The 20526-nt window shown below is 47.0% G+C and overlaps 2 protein-coding genes across 2 annotated transcripts; one reads left to right on the top strand and one right to left on the bottom strand.

Annotated features, from left to right (window-relative positions):
• Positions 1–7132: 7132 nt before the first annotated feature.
• On the top strand, positions 7133–12102 carry EXOSC9 (exosome component 9). The gene is made up of 12 exons (XM_066186709.1): positions 7133–7237; positions 7413–7507; positions 8087–8206; positions 8293–8395; positions 8821–8958; positions 9065–9147; positions 9306–9438; positions 9910–9998; positions 10169–10315; positions 10623–10813; positions 11111–11189; positions 11684–12102. The coding sequence occupies exons 1-12, from the start codon at positions 7172–7174 to the stop codon at positions 11763–11765; spliced, it is 1326 nt and encodes a 441-aa protein (XP_066042806.1). The 5' UTR covers positions 7133–7171; the 3' UTR covers positions 11766–12102.
• CCNA2 (cyclin A2) lies at positions 12094–19614 on the bottom strand. Its single transcript, XM_066186708.1, has 8 exons — positions 19407–19614; positions 19064–19301; positions 18144–18259; positions 17586–17809; positions 16859–17063; positions 15978–16091; positions 15577–15710; positions 12094–15167 (listed from the first exon to the last, which is right to left on the bottom strand). The coding sequence occupies exons 1-8, from the start codon at positions 19545–19547 to the stop codon at positions 15113–15115; spliced, it is 1227 nt and encodes a 408-aa protein (XP_066042805.1). The 5' UTR covers positions 19548–19614; the 3' UTR covers positions 12094–15112.
• Between the last annotated feature and the right edge of the window lie 912 nt (positions 19615–20526).

Raw genomic sequence — 20526 nt, 5'->3', positions numbered from 1 at the left:
CTGGATTCTTCTCTCATCATTTTCCCCTGACTGAAAAAAACAGCCAAGAGTGGAGAAGAGCAGCTGGGGCATCAGGCACTAGGAGGGGCTACAGGCAGCAAATCCTTCTGGCCCGAGGTGTGTGAGGCTGCATGACATCAGCTCCAGGACTAGTATCCCAAATAGAATGTCCTGTGTCTTGCAAAGCCCCTGCCAAGCGGGACTGCGTGTTGGGACAGTCTGTATAAGAGATGATGGATCTGTAATGACGCAAATAAAAGACCTGGCCTAAGTCACAGAGTGTGCAACAATTTCAAAAGCTTGAAATAAAAAGCCATAGTGAGCCACCTGGAAGAAGGGCCAGAGCAATGCCAACACCGTCTGGAGGAGGGCCCCTCCTGCATGATTTTAACTACCCCTGCACCATTAGTGGATTCCTCCCCCATGCCAAGCTACCCAGCAGCAAGCAGGAGAAGAGAGCTCAGATCACTGCAGCAAGGCCTGGAGAGCTGGAATATCCTATGTTCCCTCTAACAGACTCCTCATGCTCGCAGCACACTGCCTTGTAACAGAGCAATGCACAGCAGGAGTGAAGAAGGCAGATCATGTACTAAAAGGCACTTGTTGAATTAGCAGCAACCTGCCCTGTAAAAATACACTCCACAGCAACGCTGGAGACCTGGCTGCCTGCAGCCACACCGCCCCAACAGCTGCCATCTAAATGTGGCCTAAAGAGCCCCCAAACCCCACACTTTTAAACAAGAACACCAGCTCTACAGCACTAAAATAATTTTTTTACCACCCTCACTGCATAACTGTTAGCACCTGTTCTCAGCTTCTCCACAGGTCCTTCCTGTAGGGACAAACTGGAGTCTATCCATCTTTTGCCATGGTGCAGAAATTCACCACCAGAATGAGCACAGGTCAAACCTCATGTTTGCTTAAGCTCACTCTCTGAAAGACACCCTCGTTCCAGAGAGCTATCAAAAGGCCATGCTCTGAAAGGTCTGCAGCCAAAGGTCTGCACGAATTTCCTAAAGGCCTCAAGCACGAATTTCCAGCGGCTGAGTTGCTTTGTCCATGCCACCCCCGGTGCCCTGCACAGGATGGGGGCAGTCAGCAGTCGGTGGCTGCTCAGTCACACTACATCGACACCAGCTCCAGGGCATTACCTGGGGAGCAGCAGCTGCTGTGCTGGGGCCAAAGTGGTCCCTGGGGGACATCAGAGATGGGGCAGGGTCAGCCATGGCTGTTGCCAGGTCTGCTCCCACCCTACAGGGAGTGAAGCCTACTTGACGTTTTAGCTATGTGACGGAGATGATTTTAGCTCCTGTGGAGTAAAAAGGAGGAAAACTGAGTTAGATGTGGTTGAAGTTAGGGGTAGGAAAAAAATAGTTCTTTTAAAAGGTGAGTGTCTTCTGCACTGGAAAACGCTACATTTAAAAATTCTCTAATCAGGTCAGATTCGCATTTCTATATGCCAAAGGAAAGCCTACATAACCTCCTCCACAAAGAGAGCCTGAGGGGAGATTTATAACACTTTCTTACAGAGTGAGAGCTGCAGGGTGAGCGCGCCTTCAAATTTCCCCCGAATTTTACATGGCAAACGTAGAGACAGCGGGGAATCGGGGACAGGGGATGCTGGCGGAGCAGCACCCAGCCCATGCCTTCCCTGGGAATGCGGAGAGGGAGAGGCGGCCCCGGGGGCGGCCCCCAGCCCTCCCCGCGTGTCGCGGACTCACCTGGGGGCGGCCCGAGGCGGCGGCGGCAGCGGGCGGCTCCCGGCTCCCGGCTCCCGGCACTCAGCCCAGGGCTGCCGGGGTGGCGGGAGACGGCGCGGGGCTGCTCCCGCCGAGCCCCGCAGCTGCCGGAGGAGCAGGCACAGCAGGAGCAGCAGCAGCAGCAGCAACAGCAGGAACAGCGCCAGGTAGAGGAGCAGGTTGAGCTCCCGCTCCATGCCGCCCGCGGCACGGCTCGGCTCCCCGCGGACCGCTCGAAGCCGGTGCCGGCCGAGCCTCCTCCCCTGCGGCAGGAGAGGAGCACCGGGCGGAGGGGCCGCGGAGCCCGTCCTGCCTTCACCCCCCGCCTCTGCGACACCTCCCGCCGGGGCAGCCCGGCGGCAGTCGGGCACCGGGGCAGGGGCGGTGGGTGCGTGGGGCACCGGGGCTGCACCGCGCCGGTGCTCCGAGCTGGCGCGGGTTGTACCTGCTCCTCTGTCACAGAAAGGACGCTCCGGGATCACTTGTTATCGGCAGGAGAAGCTCCTGGCGTGGCTCACCCATCCAGACTGGAATGCCCGCATGTGCACCCATCCTCCCTGCCTCCCCGGCCCGCGGCACCGTACCCCACACAGGCCAAACAGCTCCGAACTCCAGCGGTACCAGAAAATGTCTTTCTCCTTGGAGACATTCGAGAACCCTTCCCTTGGCCCGAAGCACAAACACTCATCACGTATTGCCGTGGCAATTGGAAAGTTATTCTGAGTTTTGGCTGCTCGACTCGGATTTTGGTGAACGATACAATTATCATGGAGCCACCATGAGTTCTGCTTTTCATGACACCACTTGCCTGCATGATTTGTCTTGACTCAAGTCACATTCCCAAAGCTTCCATGGATGTATAAGCCAGGGAAGTGAAGTTTTGCAGAGGGAACATTAGCATGGCTGTGTATACTGCAAATTTTGTGAGGGTCAGAGAAAGTGTAGTGTTGTCTGAAAAAACATATAGTAAAAAAACGCTCATAAATTCTACTTCATCAAGCCTCCCGAATTCTTAACATAAGTACAGCATTACCCCAAGTCTGAGCTAAGGAGACAAATATGTATTGAGTTATGATTTTACACCAAATCTTCTATCCTTGTTGGACCTCTGAATAATATTTCACAATAAAGCTCAATAAAACAATTTGGGGCAATTTGGGAAAATGATAAATTTACCTTTTCTTGAAACATCATTAGGGCAACTTCATCCATACTGTAGAAAACATTACCTGCTGGAAAAAGGCAAGGCCAGCATCCATCATTCTCCGGTGCTCATCCTGGCCCTGTGGTCCCTGACACAATAATTGGCACTTCCCCATTTTATGCTTGTGTTTCTATGAGGAATTAAACTACTCTCAACAGTTTGTTGTAAGCATTTCTTGGCAGGGGATGAAGGATTGGGATCTTTGGGAAATATGGAGAGATTGACACTTACACCTTACACGTGGTACACAGAAATGTGAGACAGTCTGCTCTTGTGCAATGAGACACTGGTGAGTGGCTGTTCTACACAACAGGAGGCACTTCTCAACCACACTTCCATCTTTTAACAACACTTGCATTCTAAGATACAACTGCAAAAGTGAAATTTCATTTAAAATCAGCTGAATCAACAAAAAGATGCATCCCCTACATTAAAAGGAGCATTTTAGTATCAAGATTTTAAGAAAGGTTGTCCATGCAGAACAACAAAAATACTTGGCTGAGAAAGGTTATGACTTCCAGCATTTCAAGGCAGTCAAGATTAATTTCTGGTCTGCAACAGATACTTGGAAGCTGAATAAGCAGCAGAAATAATTGGAGAAAAAACCACTTTGATTTAATGGTTTAACTAGATTATCTGATTATCCGCCAATTTTATTAAATGTGCTGTCATCTCTTAGGGATCAGATGTGACTCATAAACTTGTCAGTACTCTGGATTTCCTCTGTATTGTAGGACTATCAATATGTGGTACCATCAAAAATTTTCTGACAAATAGAAATTTTCCAATAGGAAAAAAACCCAGCTTCCAAATAGATATTCACTTCATTTTCACACTCCTGAGTTCTTGCATCAAGTCAGAATTTAACCTATCTGTCAAGTAATATTTAAGATTAGAATATCAGAAAGTGCTTTCTTTCTGGCAACAATTTTGGTTATTTTTTGCCTATTGCCCATGAAACGAAATTACGATTTCTACTTTAACATGGACGTTTGTTGCTTCTTAAATGAATTTGAAGATGCTTCTAAAAGGTTTGAAAATCTTAAACCCCGCTAAAATCTGAACTCAGACATTGGCTTTGTATGTTCAAAGCCTTCAACTCGACCTGTAACGATTCTGGCTTAGCATGACACTTAACTCAGCAACTGGTTTCACTTGAATCCATAGAAATCATGGAAACAGTTTGCCTGGAGATAGGGAAATTGCAGGGTGTGGCGAAAAAAAGCAGGGATGTAACTTCTTTTCCTCTGACTTTGTTGCTTGCCTCGCATCCAGCCTTGGAAACACTTCCCACTTTCCCAAAGGGATTGCTGAGAGCTGGGAAGTGTTCAATGTTCAACTGTCTACAGGATCAGAATTTCTGGCAGGACCCTTTGGAGCAAAAAACTTCTTCCATGAGAGCAGAAAACCCCAAGAGATGATGTGAAGGCTAAGTACAGGTGGAAAGAGCAAGAACATTTTGGTGTTTACTCTGAAATCTAGCCTTTGGAAGATGATCAAGCAAGCATCCAGGAAGTAGATGAAGATGTTGTTACCAACTTGCCTTAAGCTGGTGTTTGGATGATTTCCTGGAAGTACTAAGTTCTGGGTCCTTTTTTTTAAAAAAAAAAAAACAAAATTATTTGAGCATATATACCAGGCAACTTCTTTCCTCAGTGTTAGCCTTGGAAGTTGTGACACATTCCTTCTAATACCTAAGGGACAAAGGTGCTTATCTGTGCTTCAGATAAAGAGCTTTTTTGAGTGCTTCCCTGGATCCTGGCCAGAATATCCTGCTCCCCATCTCAGCAGGAGGTACTGTTCATGCCTCCCTTCTGCCAGCAGCACCACTTGCGAGGATTACCCATCCTCCCCCCCTGCCCCCCCCCCCCCCGGTGGAACTCTTCATCAGAAAAACAAATTATGAATGACATTATTACATCTAGGCAGAGCCTTTCTTCCCAAATACACTTATCAGCTGGAATAATGCATGCATTATGTCGTGCATGGACGTGTAAACGAGCAGGACTTGCAGCCAAGCAGCAAAGGCACATTGCAGTTAAGGCTGCCATGGAAAGAGAAGGTCAATTTCTTATTTATTTTGATTAGGCCATAAAAATTGCTGGCAGCTTGCTGTCAGGATGCTGAGATTCTGATGCAGTTTGGTTTTCTTCTCCAGTCCTCAAATGTGGTTTTCCCTCCAGGCTGGGTTCAGTAAGACAATCCAATTCAAGCATTTCAGCCCACAGAGCATTCAGCTCAAATGAAGTAACCTTCCATATGGACACAGCAGATCATCAGGATCTTCTTTCTAAGAATTCCTGCTTTTCTAAAAATTCCTGCTCATTTATTCACTTTGCAGGGTGCGACACTCACTCCTTCTGAACACCCAGAGTATTTCCACCATTTCGTTACCATTGTAACCCTGTCCTTCACTGCTCAGAAACACAGAAATTACTCAGCTTCAATTTCATTAACCATTATTACTGACCTTATTTTCTATGTACCCTCCTTCTACAGATTTCCAATGCTGTGGTTTTATGTCTCCTTAATTGTCCGTGAAATTCTTTACCCTTCCTAGCACGTGTGCAAGCACAAAAGCTGCAAAGTAGCCTTTGTGTGAAGAAGATGGCATGGATCAAAGGGGGCATGGCTGATTTCTAGCCCCAGCACATGACTTATTTCCCCTAGAATTAAATCCAGTTCCCCCTGAAGTTCACCATCACCACTACCTTCTCTGTTTTGAAGAGGGTGCTTTGCCACCAGCCTGATGGATCGAGGCACCTAACAGTTCACTGAGAGAGCAGGAACAAGAATTTTTCCCACTCCATCCCGAGCAGAAATCACAACATATGCCGGAATTAACTTTTTTTTGTAAATGATGAAGAGTAACAGAGTTTGGACAACTCCCACAAACAATAAAAACCCTTCCAAATTTGCTGTTAGTAAACTGTACAGTTAGAGAATTTAACCCCAAACCTTCACTAATGAATATTGTCACCAAATTCACACAACAAAAAAGTAAAATCAGACAGAATTTCCACGTAAAGATTGCCAGTAGGACTCTAAGGGCTATTTGCTTATTTTCATCCTTGGAGAAGGAGTACCCTTCTATAATCTCATCAGTATTGTCTTACAATATTTGTGACGACATTAATTTATCCCAAACTGAAAATATAGAACCAGCATGAGATAATCAGGCAGCAGTTGTCCTCACCAGCACAAACTTGTGAGATTCAGAAACACGGCTTACATTTTAGTTTGTACTAGAATGGTAGTGTGTTAACAAGGCGTAACTGAGCTACTTAAACATTTTTGTGTGGAAAATGCCAGTGTCTGAGGGTTTAATGTTGGTGGGAAGAGAATCGATTTTCTTGTTTCAGCTCAAACTAAGCATAAAAGCCACTTGAAAAAGACCTTTTTATTTACGGGGAGGTGTGCTCTTCAGGCAGACTGGATGTCTTGGCTGCATTTTTTACATGCAGCACTGACCGCCGTGTTCCTCATACCGGCCGGGCTGTTTCCCGAGGGCTGCAGGGCATCCGTACCTTGAGGGCTGGGCACCACAATAGTGTTAACCGCTCAAAACGTCTGGCATGCATGTTTTGTGGTTTTCTTTGGTTTGTGGTGTTGTGGGTTTGTTTTGTTTTGTTTTGTTCTTTTTTTTAAATTCCAGATGGCTTTCCCGACGACCGGCACTCCGGCATCAGCTCACGCTGCCTCTGTGCCGTATGTGCCACCTCATGGTTGGCCTGCTCTGCTGCGGCTTCTCCTCGGGTGCCGTGCGCAGTTTTGGGCACCACAACATGATAAAGACATTAAGCTGGAGAAGTTTGAAGACATTTAAGTCGGAGAAGATGCTGAAGGGTCTGGAGGGGAAGCTGGGTGAGGGGCGGCTGAGGGCACTCGGTCTGTCCAGCAGGAGGAGACTGAGGGGAGACCTCAGCATCCTCGGGAGGGGGGAGAGGAGGGGCGGGTGCCGATCTCTGCACTCCGGTGGCCAGGGACAGGGCTGGAGGAAACAGCATGAAGCCGAGTCGGCGCAGGTTTAGCTCGGGTAGCAGGACAGCAGGGTTTCCGAACACAGCGCCTTTGGGCGCCGGGGCCGCGCTCCCCCTCAGGGGACGCGCCCGGGGGCGGGAGGGCGGGGCGGGCGGGCTGGCCACGCGCGGCGCGCGGTGATGACGCGCACGCTCCCGCTCCTCCCCCCCGCCGTCATCCGCGCGTGCCGTCCCCTCACGGCGCGGTCATGAAGGCGACGCCGCTCTCCAACTGCGAGCGGCGCTTCCTTCTGCGCGCCATCCAGGAGAAAAAGGTGCCGCGCCAGCATCCCCCTCCCTGCCCCTTTCCCCATCCTTTTTCCCATCCCCTTCCCCGCCGCTCGGCCAGCGCGGCTGTTCCCGGGACCCGCCCCGCCCCCGCGGTGCCATCGCATGCCGGGCATGGCGCACTAACCCTCTCCACGTGTGTGTGTCCGCGTATTCCCGCAGCGCCTGGACGGGCGGCAATGCTACGACTACCGGAACATCCGCGTCTCCTTCGGCGCCGACCGCGGCTGCTGCATCGTGGAGTTGGGCAGGACCAGGTGGGCGCGGGGCCTCGGCCCCGGGTCAAATAGAGCCTGAGGTTCCCAAGCCCGCAGAGATCTCTGTAAACAGGTTTTAACCTTTCAAGCCTTAAAATCGTAGTATTTTAAAGGGTAGGAGGAAAGAGGAGAAGATGGAAAGGAAGGTAGCGGGGAAGGGATGGGGTTTCCGTGATGACTGTAGTTACAAATAATTTATAAAGTGCAAAATTGTTCCCAAGTTTTCATCCCGTTGTTCACTGATCTCGCATTTTGCATTCTTCCCCAAACCAGAAGACCCTTTTTCTTTGCTTGTATAAAAATGAAATATATTCACTTACATAAATATTTCATTACAGTTTCTCATGTGTTCGAGTCATTTTTTTAGGCTCGAAAGGATTATGTTCTAGTTCCTACATTTGGTTCTTTCGGTTGTTGAGCAAAGTTTGAAAATGTAGGACAGGCATTGAAACAACAAGCTGTCAGGAGTGAGAATTACAAACTGAAACCCTAACCACATGCTGTTTTCCCCAGTGTGTGTTTTGTTTCTAGATTTTCCCTGGCACGTTCTGTGACGTGGTGCTTTGTTTGCCTTGGCAGGGTTCTTGCACAGGTCTCGTGTGAGCTCGTTCCCCCGAAGCCCAGTCGGCCCACGGAAGGTGTTCTCTTCTTTAACCTGGAGCTCTCACCCATGGCTGCACCTGGGCTGGAGCCTGGCAGGTAATGAAAGTCTTAAAAGAACTAAACAAGGATGGCATAGAAACCACTGTAATCATATTAAGTTTGGGTTAATTTTGTTCCAACAGACAGTCGGAGTTACTGGTTTCACTGAACAGACTACTGGAGCGATGCTTCAGAGATTCCAAATGCATTGACACCGAATCTCTCTGCGTTGTTGCCGGTGAAAAGGTAGGAATACTTCTTAATTTCTGGTGGGTTTAAACTAAAAGGTACGTGTAGTCCAGTTTTAAGTTGGTCTCTGTCTTGTGTTGGATAGTAGAAGTACTAATTTTTAGGTTGATGTAAAGATCCACCTATCTGATTTGAGAGGTGTTTTTAACTTGCATGTCTCCATAGGCTTTCTGAAGTAGCTGGGATCCTGCAAAATGATGTTTAAACTGTGCTGAAGTGCTACATGTTTTGTCATAATTAAATCTGGCACAGTGGGTATCTTGAAATATACCAGGATCTCTCATCTTCTTAATCAAAGACCTAAGGCATATATACTGGTGCTTTTTCTGGTTCAAAAACATGACCTAGTTTTGAAAAAAAAAAACAAACAACCCTAACTTCTGTAGAATCAAACAGTTTTTTATTTTTTGTATTTTTCTCAGGTTTGGCAAATTCGGCTGGACATGCACCTGTTAAACCACGACGGCAACATCACTGATGCTGCCAGCATAGCAGGGATTGTAGCTCTGTGTCATTTTCGCAGGCCAGATGTGTCTGTGCAAGGAGAGGAAGTAACTGTGGTAAGTTGTGTTTGTTTTGTTTTTTTAATTTCTTTCAATATCTTTGTAATTTTAAAATCAAACAGTTTCATAAGTGACTGTGTTCTGGGCCTTATTCCTTTCAAAGTACACTCCTGAGGAGCGTGATCCTGTCCCCTTGAGTATCCACCACATGCCCATTTGTGTCAGTTTTGCCTTCTTCCATCAAGGGTAAGATTTTGACATCTTGTGTACCCATATAACGGGTATAAATCTTACGTACCCATAGTTGTGAATATCCAAACCAACTGCTTTGTTTAATTGTGTTTAAGGGCAGTAAGATGCCTTGAATTTCTACTGTTGCCTCATATTTCTAACTTTGATTCTAGGACCTATTTATTGGTGGATCCAACTGAACGTGAGGAGCGGGTGATGGATGGGCTCCTCGTAATTGCCATGAACAAACACCATGAAATTTGCACCATCCAGTCCAGTGGAGTGGTCATGCTGCTGCAGGATCAGGTAAACCTTTGCCTTGACCAGTCTTTCTGTGGTGTATATAAACTGGTTCCTGTGCTGCAGTCTTGATGTGGAAATATCCATGACATTTGTAAGCTGAGAAATCAATTGCCTCTCTGATTTTATTGGAAAAGATTACGTCTTTTTTATCTTAGTGGAAGAGCATAGTACTGGTGTACCATGCTGCAGAGGGGATGTAGGAAAAGCATAGTTTTTGGTCAGAGATGCATCTTTTTATTTTCCCTGTGATTTGGCTGAAAAAGCCTGCAAATTATTTCCAGTTGCACTCTGGAGGCTGTTAAGTTTTTGCGTAAGTCCCAGTGAATCCAATCCCTCATTCTAAGGTGCCCTATTTTAAGTGTTTGTAATTCCTGTGATGTAAATGTTTGTGATCCTTACGATGCTCTGCAGTTTCAGTTAAATACATCTTACTTTCCTGGTTGTAAGCTGTTTTTTTGTGTGTGTAACAAACAGATTCTGAGATGCAGTAAAATAACAGCTGTTAAGGTCGCAGAAATAACAGAACTGATTCAGAAAGCCTTGGAAAATGACCAAAAAGCCAGGTGAGTGTTATAGGAAGGGACAGAAATGGGGGATTTTAAGAAATGTAGTGAAAACTAATGTCAGCTTGTGGTTTTAGCTGTTTTAAATAGCAAGCATTTGTATGTTTGAACTTGAAGAGAGAAACAGTTTTTGGGTTGTCCTGAAATGACGTCTGTCCCTGAATGACCAGGAAAGAAGGCAGGAAGTTCGGCTTCGCTGAATCCATCCCCAACCAAAGGATCACTGCCTTCAAAATGGAGAGTGCTGCTGTGGACACCAACAACGTGGAAGAACAGGCTGGAGAAATCATTGCTAAAGCTGACCCTCCTTCAGAAGTGTATCTTTTCCAGGGTATTACTCAGGGGAAAACCAGGCTAAACTTACATCTAAGGTGCCTCATAGCTCAGGTAGCCACATAACTTTGAAAGGAAACATCATAATCCTGTTTTTGGTTCAGTCTGCTTTTAATTCCTTGCCTGAAATGCAAAACTGAGGTCAGAACTGTGATTATTAGAGTGACTAGAGAAGTGGCACTCTGATCTCCCCTGCAGGGCTCTTTTCTCCAGCTTATAAACCACCTGATTTGCTTTCAGAATACAAGGAATTTTACCAGCAAACACCGAGGTTTTTCTTAACTCCTGCAGTTGTGCCACTCCAGTATTGCACACTCCTGGGACAGCCCAAATTGGGGAAGGAATAGAGAGCTCCTGGGGAGACCTTGAAGAATCTGAGAAGGAAGAAGCAGCGGAAGAGGAAGGTGAAAGTGAGGCAGCTGCTTTTGAATGTGAGAAAGTGGAAACTGAGGATACAAGTACACTGAGGGAAACTAGAACTGGTAAGTATTTGTTTTTCTTAATATCAGATCTTATTATCACTTTATCAACAGTTCAGAATTAAAATGTGAAAGGTCCTTAGGAAGAAAGAACCATTGTAGCCACTTTACACATCTGCTAATTCCACTTGACCTGGTCAGTTCTTTTCAAAACTTGATTTCTGCAGTATCGGGAGGGTTCCAAATGAATCAGTAGCCCCTCTGAATGTTCTTTAAAAATGCTGTGGTTATTACTTACAGGCATTATTTGTACAAAACTGATCAGTGGTTTGGGGTTGGTGGGGTTTGTGTGTTTTTTAGGTGAACCCATTGTACTGTCTGACAGTGAGGAGGAAGAAGTTGTCATTCTGGAACCACAGGAACTACTAAGGAAAACAAGGTGACCAGTAACTGGAATTAGGAGGGGAAAGGAGCTTGTAAGAAGTATCTCCAGGAAGGACAGGATGAGTTTCAGTTGATCAAAGGGAATACAGATACAGCTGAGAGCAAGGAAGTTTAAATCTAGGCTAAATCTCTGGCCTTCTGGCCTGGGAGGCCAGAGTATGGCTGGCCTGCAGCTGTCTGAGATGGTTCTGGCTATTTGACTCATTTTAGTCCTTCCAGAGGGAGTGGGAGCATAAAAGTGGATATCAGTCAGTGGCTCCTTAGAGGTGCTGCAGAGATTTTATGTGCTGCACTAGAGCTGATGTTGAGTTTTACCTCCAAGAAGTGAGATATGCTGCTGTGTCCATGCAAACCCTCATTAGTGCACTTTCAAAAGATTATACCTTGGCCCCAGGCATGGTGTGTAGTTGCCAGGTTATGGATGATCAGCCTGTGTTATTTTGAAAAACTGTTCAGTATGTTTCTGATACAACTGTTGTTTGCTGACAGAACACAGACCAGCTCCAAACAAGAAAATCCAAGTAAGAAAGCATTTAACAAAAGGAGAAGAAAGAAGAGAACTTCTCGTTAAAGCCATCATCCCTGCTGCAGGAATGCTGTATAATATGGATTTTGGTGTATTATTACTGAACTTATAATATCTGGTCCTGCTTTTACATATACGTTAAAATGATTGTACACAGATTTAAATTAAAAAATGATGCCTGTAACTGAAATCCTATGTTTGGCATCCAGCAAAAACTCACCTAGCTTAGCTTTCTTCACAGGGGAAAATCTATGTGCTATGATTAAAATCTTCTTGCCCCTGTTACTCCACACCTTACCTTGTACTCAAACCACTTTGTATGAAAATCACCAGGAATGCGTGGATTTAACAAATGAGCACAGAACTTCAGCAGTGGTGTTTCTTAAAAAGTTTAATTAAATATTACATGCAACAGACAGGAATGCTTCTTGAACTATAGGCGAAGAGTTACGCTCTGAATTTAGGATCAGGCCAAACAAAGAGACAAGGAAGATTGTTAAATACCTGATCTGGGCACTTTGTTTGCAAACAAGTGACACTGGAAACACACACATATTTACAGAGTGAAGCAGGGCTATTTTACAGGTGACCTCAGTGTTACATGAGCTGTGAACAGGAGAGAAGTTACTGTTGCAGATTTTACTGTCCCCAAATCAGGTTAAGAACTTAATGTATATGTATATATATATAAAATTGCTCCCAGCCAGGCAAACCTTGAATCAAGTTGTGCTCTTTCAGGAAGGGACCAGCACACAAAACCTCTTTTCTCCAGGAGCTAAACTGGTGCAGTGTCACTTCTTCCAACCCAAAGTCACTGTCCTGAGTACAAAAATGGGCGAAGATGCATTTCCTCCTTAGTTCTGTAGTACCACAAGACTGTAAACTTCTTCAGAAAAAAGAACAGTTCTTTTTGCACTGCCATTTTCTCTCTTCTTCACACATAACATCCCTATATTTCTTAGAGCCTTTAGTTGGAAAGGGTTAGAAGTTAACCTGGATAGGCTTAACAGTAGTACAGTACAACCTGGGATATTTTGTTCAAAACTTAGAAGCAAAAGCTGGAATTGTCCCATATTAACTTCAGAAAATGAGACGGTGGAAAAAGATAGCACTTAATAGCAGAAGCAAGAGCTGTCCTGCGGAAGGAGGAACATTGTCATGCTGGGCAGAGATACCAGCCCTTGACTGGGGATTTTTTGTTAGGCTGCAGAGGAAGACTTGTTGATAATGGTGAAGATAAAGCTCAGGGAGCTTGAAAGAATTTTTCTCTGTGCTATGGGAACAGTAAGGGAACAAGTTCAATTGAAACTCGAGCACAGCTCTTGGATAAAGCACTAAATTAATACAAAAACCCACTGAAGTCTTTTCACCTAAGTACTGCTACTTGCTCTTTTTCTGGAGAAAGTAATTCATAAGCTTCCTTTAAATTATCCCCCCAATGTTCATATTTCTCAGAGGTCTTGGAATACACCACAGAAAGGCAGGGGAAGGCAGAACTCAGTTTCCCAGGAAGAGCACTGTGGCTGGTTATCTTCAAGTAATTGCTGCCAGTCTGCATTGCCAGTTACCCTTCCAAGGTCACAAACAGTGAAAAACACATTCCTCCGTATATAAACTCTCTCCTGCAAGGTTAAAGTGTTTCCAACCCCAAGCACCAGACATGATACGCTGCACAGACTGTCCCCAGTCTGTCTCAGCATTGCAGTAGCAGCCCACTGAAATGCATCTAAACAAAAGCTGTTGGCCAATGAAATGTGGCTCTTCATTAACCATTAGAATATGCATAAAGGTCCAAGTGCATCCTAAGAAGCTCAGATTGGCCAAAAAGGCTACTCCTGCTGCATATTTCAACCAAAATTTTGACCGCCACTCGACTCCATTGGTTTTGTTATTGGGTGGTTCAGGGAAGGCTCTGGCAGGAGCACAAGGGTAGGGGCAGAGCAGTAAATTTGTAGTTGTTGAGGTGAGATAGAGCTCTTTCCCATTAACACCTGCTGCTCAACCTGACAGAGAGATGACGAATTTAAAAAAATTATTTCAAATAGCCCACGGCCTAACAGCTGTTGGACATCTGTGAGGAGGAGTTTATACTGCTGGGTGCCCAGAGAGACAGTGCTGACTCAGCTTCAAGTCAAAGAGGCACAGATTTCACAGGGCAGCCGTTGCCAAAACACTTCAGGAATGAATGCCTGTTTAAGATGGCAGTACTCTACCCCTCAGTGATTTTAAGCTATTGGCAAGACTACTAACATCAGATGCAAAAAACTGTTTATTAGCCAACCTGGAAATGGCTCAATTCAGCCCACTTCCATGCACTCGCTGCTTTACATGCAAACAACAGCGGGTGCAGGGCAGCACCACTCCATTTACACAGGCTGAAGGTAAACATGCATTTGATTTAATGCTGATTGAATGCCAGTTTGCTCATGTAACAGTTCCAGAACTAAGGAGAAACATGGCACATTTTTGCTGTGTGCCACAGAGGAGCTCCTCCCAAGTGTGAGGGGTGTCAGAATTCATGCTGTGCTGCAAGCAGCCCGTCCACGCCAGAAGACATTCCCTGCCCTTGAGGGCACAGGACAGCAGTTCACCCACTGCAGTTTAATTCCTCCACCACCCCTACAGAGGTACAAGGGAAGCAGGCTGAGGGTTAATTTTCTCAGTCGGCATCATTGAAATTTTAGGACAGCCAACACATTAATGGGAAGTCCATGAGTTTAGATTAGTACCAGTTTTACACTTGGACAAGAAAACACTGACAGCAAGACCATTTTCTGCGTAGCGGAAGCACGAGCTATGAACTGGTGCAGGGGTTTTAACTGTGCAGACCCCTCCAGCAGAGCATTCAGTCTTTCCCCTGATGAAGATCTGGCACTACATTATGCAGCAACTGGGGCACGTCCTAAAGAGCCTCATGAGTCTGTTCCAGCAAGGAGTTCTCCTCGTGGCCAGTTTCTTCCAGTTTTGTAGCCATTAAGGCACGTTTTGGATCTATGCTAAGTCTCAGTTTAAACTAGACAGTATAAAAATGCTACTGATACTCTGTGGTGACCAAGCCTTTCTGATCCAGAAGGAGAAAAAGCCCTACTATAATAATGCATTGCTAATATTAACATTTAGTCTATAATTAGATAAGCAGTCTCAGACTTCACGTGGCCGTCATGGTTAATTCTGTGCCTGAAGAGAACAGTTTGATAAAAACATAGCTAAAACTCTTAACGAGATTGCATGTACAAAAGATTTACATTAAAACCACATGAAACTAAACTTCATAACTGAAGTCAAAGCCTGTATTCGTATTCTAAGTGATCATATCTAGAACCCTGAACCACATTTAAAACTGTACATCATCTCCTGGTAATATACATATCTTAAAAAGATCAGTCTCTTGACTATGACAAAAAGTTTAGTGTGTCTGGTGGGTCAATGAGCGATACTCCATGGTACCTAGAGAGGGAACAAAAGAGGCAGGATGTCATCTTGCTCAAGTGCTCTTTGCCACAAAGAGCAGCATAACTGCAGCAAAGCAGATTTCCCACCAGGCAGGAAACATCCTGGGGCTTGTTGGCTGCCATGCCCCACACAGATTTTTAGGACCATTAGACATCACCAACTAAGGAATGTCAAGCAAATTCCTCCAGTTTCTACGTGACGATTCAGGCAGCAACAGAACACCAAGTATTGCTTGACAAACCACCATGCAAAAACCCCAGGGAGTCTTGTCACCATCCCACTCGAGGTGAATTTGGTTAGCTGGGTCTGCCTGAAGACTCAAAAGATACATCCCACACCCACACCCTTCCAGCCAGTTACATGTTTGGGCTACTCAGACCTTAACACCTCCACAGATACTCACTTGGTACTCTTGTACTTTTCCCTTATGGACTGTTGTGTGTGCTGGGCTGCTCTGAGGTAGGTATTGTGTAGGTCTATGAGGCAAGGCTTGATGTCTTCAAGGGTGTAGCCAGTTACTTTGCACAGGGATTCAGGCTGAGGGGGAAAAAAGAAAGGGACATTTGCATGTTACTGTTCACTTATGTTGATCACTGGTGGAGTTTTTAGCTTCCTGTTGAACCATATTTACCTTACCCGCCTCATCCCATTTTTCAAACGCCACAGGGAGCAATCCCTAATTAACAGCCTAGGAACACAGAGAGGCTGCAATCCTTGCAGCCCAGGCCCAGCACTCAGAACTGTGTACAAATAGACTGAACACACACAGAGGCCTGTGGAGGCTCACGTTGGACTGCTACGTACCCAGGTTTGTCCAGTGAGTGTGTAGTCTGCCAGATGAAATGCTGCAGCAGCAATAACTGATGGCAAGTATTTCAGGTAAGGATCAGCATCAATTAGACTCAGCTCTCCCAGGTACTGCAAGGGAAACAAAAGAGGGAATCATCTGCTTCCAAAAGTTAACAGTTGCTTCATAACCCTAACCTGAGCTTCCAATCCTGCCATGAGTTGGAAGGACACCTTTTATTAGTTTCCACTTACATTCTCTTTAAGCATCTCCTGCTAGCTACTGTCAAACAGCATTCCCGAACACATGCTTTCCCAGCACATTTTATATTTAGGGATATATAAGAACTAGAGGGAAGAGTGTAGTCAGGTCTGACCTTTGCACAGTGAGACAAAAGAATTGTGTTTAGGACCTCTGGTACCTACCATACAGCTAGGATTTACTATAACTTCAGGTGAAATGTTATCTGTGCTCTGCTTTAGCCTCTGGATTTAGAGCTTGCTGCTAGTTGAGGGGAAATCCAAACCAAAAGTCCTTTTTTGCCGAAGTGTGTGTGGGGGTAGGTGTGGCAGCTGTAGATAAGAGAGAGGGAAACATCTATCTAGCAGTGCAACAAGCCCCAATTTAAAGTTCATTAATCTCTGCTTGTTTTGAGTAAGGGTGTATGCTTGAGCCAGGCCAAGTGATCCTTGTGATAAGCATGGAGTATCCCAAACAGAAAGTGGCAATAGGAATGTTAGTTTCCTGCAGTGGGGCAGTACTTCTGGAGGAGCACAATTCATAAGGTGTCTATATGCTGCACATACATGCATATATATATGTGTGTGTGTGTGTGTGTAATAAATATCCGCAAAAAACCTCTCTAATTACATGGGCTATGCTAGTAACTCTTGCTTACCATTGACAGGCTCTCCACTTTAGCATCTGTCTGCTGGTGTAGGAAGTACTGGGTGAGGAACTGGTTGATTGTTGGAGCCGCCAAGTCAAATGACAAAACCTTCAGAATTAAGTGCTCCATCCTTAAGACCTGCTTCTTGGTGTAGGTGTCATCTGTGATGTAGACAAACTCAGCTACTTCAGGGGGGTAGATCTCTTCAAACTTTCTGCCAGGAGAAATGTTTATGAGTAAATAATGGAGCACTGGAAAACCATAACATTTAACGAAATGCTTATTTAAATTCTGACTTGGGAAGGAGCTGGGCACTAGTGCCAAACAGGTTTGCTGCAATTGGTTCAGTAGCTCTCGAATCAGCAGGATTTGAAATTAGGGAGCTACAACAGCGTGATAACTTAGGACTAAGGAATTTGGGACTTGGAGTCACTGAAACTCCAGAATAATCCATTAAATTAGTAATTAGGGCAAGTCCAACTTGCTTTTCACGTGCCTTATGCATATTCCCTCAAACACTGTTTAGATGCTGGCTGCTGCAGCTGGAAATAACAGATCCTCACTTTAGGGTCAAACCTCAAAGATAACTGCCAAGCTTTTAGGTGGATAACTCCTGATTTTTATCCCAGTGTGAAGACCTCCCGAGTCAGTCCTGCTCTAGGCAACAGAACAGCCACAAAATTTTCATCTGTATGAAACCAGCAGGTAGAACTTGAAATGAAGCAATTTCACTTACGACGCCAGCAGCATAGCTGCAGTACCCACAAGCTGAAGTTTTCCTCTCAAAACAGACATGGAAGAAAGAAACCTATCAATGTAATTTACAGCTAAGTGCAGGGTTTCGTTCTGTAATTTATATTCTTCTCCAACTTCCACCAGCCAGTCCACAAGGATAGCCCGCATGCTATTTGTGATATCAGGTTGCTTCTTCATGTAACCTATTTTGGGCTTGCATTTCACCTGTGGGTTTAGATGACAGATAAAGTTGAGGTTGGACCACATGCTGGTAGGGAAGCAACTGTTTAAACTCCATTTATCACAGTTTAACAAATCATAAGTAAACACTGGTGAGTTTCGGATCAGCAAGTTCTATTTCTGTAATCTTGCTTTCCAGCTTGTGCATGGCACAATCAACTTTATCACAACAATAAACCAGTCCCGTGCTCTTATTTCTCCCTTTCTAGCAAGATCTAATTTAGTCACTGTCTTGGAAACTTGTGCTCAGATACATTTCTCCCCCCCAAACTCTTCCCCCATGGGCTGTACACAAACAAGAAAAGGGACAGCAGCTCACCTCCATTTCCCTCAGGTACGTATGGATTTCGCTGATATAGTCTGGCACATTATTAACGTTTGGTGCTTTCTCTTCTGTTTCTGAGGTTATTGAAATATCCATAATACTTGGAGAATCTAAGCAGAGGATAACAGCCATGTTAAAACGGGCACCATCACATCACTCCCTCACAGCTGGGGAGCCTTGTGCAGGTTCACTCAGCTGGACTGGGAGTTGAGAAGGCTCTACAGAAGTCAAATGTTAGCGCAACAGGGAAGTTTCCCCTTCCCCTTTCTCTCCCTCCCGCCTAGAATAAAGAGCTGGAAAACACTCTTGCAATTATGTAGTACTCAGCACACCCTGTGTTACATTGTTACACAGATGCAGATCCTGTGAGCTTAGATTGTGCTTTAAAACAGGGCAGGGTTGCCAGAGCTTCTTGTGGCCTGCAGAAGGGGATCACAGGAAAATCAGCCCTCAGATATTCAGACGTGTTACACAAGATTGATCTAGCAGTTCCCATTTCTCACATACTGGAAAGAGCTCAAAACACTTGCACCACTACCTGGGAGAAAAATCTTTTACTTCTTGGGATCTGGCTGGGTAAAGACCCCTTCTAACTCTGTAATGGTAGCAAAGGGCGAGGCTTTATGGGTTGATCTTGTCTGTAATCTGGCCTCTCTCTCATGAGGCACTGATAGTTCAAGTTATAAAGTATAAAACGGCCTAAAATAGCAGGGCATAAGAACACAGACTCTCAGCTGCATTGAAGAGCTGTTGCATCCTGGTGGCAGGCTCAAATGAGCCAAACCAGCCCGTGTCCCAAACCACAGCCGTGCAGCTGGCTCTGGGAATCATTCCGTGGGTGAGCCCCTCGGCGCTCGCCGGGGAGCAGGTGGGACGCGGCCTGCACGGCGCAGCATGGCCGAGGTGTCACCTACCGAAGCTCAGCTCCATGGCGTTGCCCAGGGGGGCAAGGGGCCGCCGCTCCCCCAGGGCACACACGGCCGCACGCAGCCCCAGCGCCGTCTCCTCATTCTGCCCCGCCGGGACGCCCCGCTGCCGCCGCGGCTCCCGCTCCCCGTCGGGCTCGTCCACATGGATAGAGAAGGGCTGATGTTGATGCTGCTGCTGCAGCCCCGCCGCCGCTCCATGGCTCTCGCAGCCGCCCCGCGTCGCCTGTGGGGAGAGCGGCAGTCAGCGCCCGGGCCCTGACAGCTCCCGCCGCGCCGAGCCGGCGCTGCCCCTTCCCCGTTCCCCCGCACGCCGCCGCTCGCCCCTCACCTGCAGCGGGACCCCGGCGCACTGCTGCGCTCCCCGTAGCAGCCTCAGCGCCACGCGGGTGCCGGCGGCGGGCGGCGCCGCCGCGGCTTTGCCGGCCGCCGGCGGGGGCACGTTCTCCTGGTTCTCCTGCTCCGCCAGCATGGCCGCGGCAGGAGCGGGGGGCACGGCGGAGGGGACAGCGGGGCGACGGCGGGGCCGGAGCGGCGGGGCCGGGGACGGGCGCGCCTGGAGCCGCCCGCGCCGTTCAAGTAGCCCGCGACTCTTGAACCGCCCAATGGGCGCGCGCGGCGTCACGGCCGCGCCGGATGGGGCGGACAGAGGGACCGACAGACAGACACGGGCGGACACGGAGGGCGGGCAGTCCGCGCGGAGCGAACGCGGCTGCGGCGGGCGCCAGGCCCCGCGCCCGCCCAAGGGCGGGAGAGAAGCGCCTCGGGCGTTCCCGCCGGGAAACGTGCGTGGGAAATGTGGAGCTTGCCGAGCCAGGCTCGTGAACGTGTCCCGGCAGGCGGGGGCTGTAGTCGGGAGAAAAGGAGGCTCGGGCGGGGAGACCTCATCACTCTGCAGCTCTCTGAAAGGAGCGGGTAGTGAGGGAACAAGAGGAAATGGCCTCAGGATGAGACAGGGGAGATTTCGATGATCAAAGAATCGCAGACCACAAAGATACTCTTGTGGCAACCATCCTGCTATGGGACACCTTTCACTAGACGAGGTTGCTCAGAGCCCCATCCAACCTGGCGTTGGAACACTGCCAGGGATGGGGCAGCCACAGCTTCTCCGGGGAACCCGTGCCAGGGCCTCACCGCCCTCAGATAAGACAATTAGGAAAAAAATTAACACTTTTAGGGTGAGTCACCATTCCTGGAGGCGTTTAAGAGGTGTCTGGATATGGTGCTGGAGTTTAGGGGTCACGGTGATAATGACAAGTTGATGGTTGGACTTGATTATCTCAAAGGTCTCTTCCACCCTTGATGATTTTATATCTCTTCAACGGAGCTGATTTTTTTTACTTGCAAACAGATCTCTGTCTCCACTGGCTGCTTCATCTCTTCTAATTCTAAATAAAACCAGCTGAGAAAGTAGGCAGAGTTTTGAAATGAAGCACAGGGAGGCTGGAGAA

Source organism: Chamaea fasciata, unplaced genomic scaffold (assembly GCF_029207755.1).
Source record: "Chamaea fasciata isolate MVZ Bird 193981 ecotype frontalis unplaced genomic scaffold, bChaFas1.0.hap1 SCAF_6, whole genome shotgun sequence".
In the NCBI taxonomy this organism is placed as follows: Eukaryota; Metazoa; Chordata; class Aves; order Passeriformes; family Sylviidae; genus Chamaea; species Chamaea fasciata.
This window is presented reverse-complemented; position numbering and strand designations above follow the sequence as displayed.

Excerpts from the sequence above, each read along its gene's own strand:
- EXOSC9 (XM_066186709.1), top strand. The coding sequence starts at position 7,172 with ATGAAGGCGACGCCGCTCTCCAACTGCGAGCGGCGCTTCCTTCTGCGC. Across the intron at positions 8,396-8,820 it reads GCGTTGTTGCCGGTGAAAAG|GTTTGGCAAATTCGGCTGGA; the intron begins GTAGGAATACTT and ends TATTTTTCTCAG. Across the intron at positions 8,959-9,064 it reads AAGGAGAGGAAGTAACTGTG|TACACTCCTGAGGAGCGTGA; the intron begins GTAAGTTGTGTT and ends TTCCTTTCAAAG.
- CCNA2 (XM_066186708.1), bottom strand. The coding sequence starts at position 19,547 with ATGCTGGCGGAGCAGGAGAACCAGGAGAACGTGCCCCCGCCGGCGGCC. Across the intron at positions 19,302-19,406 it reads GCGCCGGGGTCCCGCTGCAG|GCGACGCGGGGCGGCTGCGA; the intron begins GTGAGGGGCGAG and ends CTCTCCCCACAG. Across the intron at positions 16,092-16,858 it reads AAGTGGAGAGCCTGTCAATG|TACCTGGGAGAGCTGAGTCT; the intron begins GTAAGCAAGAGT and ends TTTCCCTTGCAG.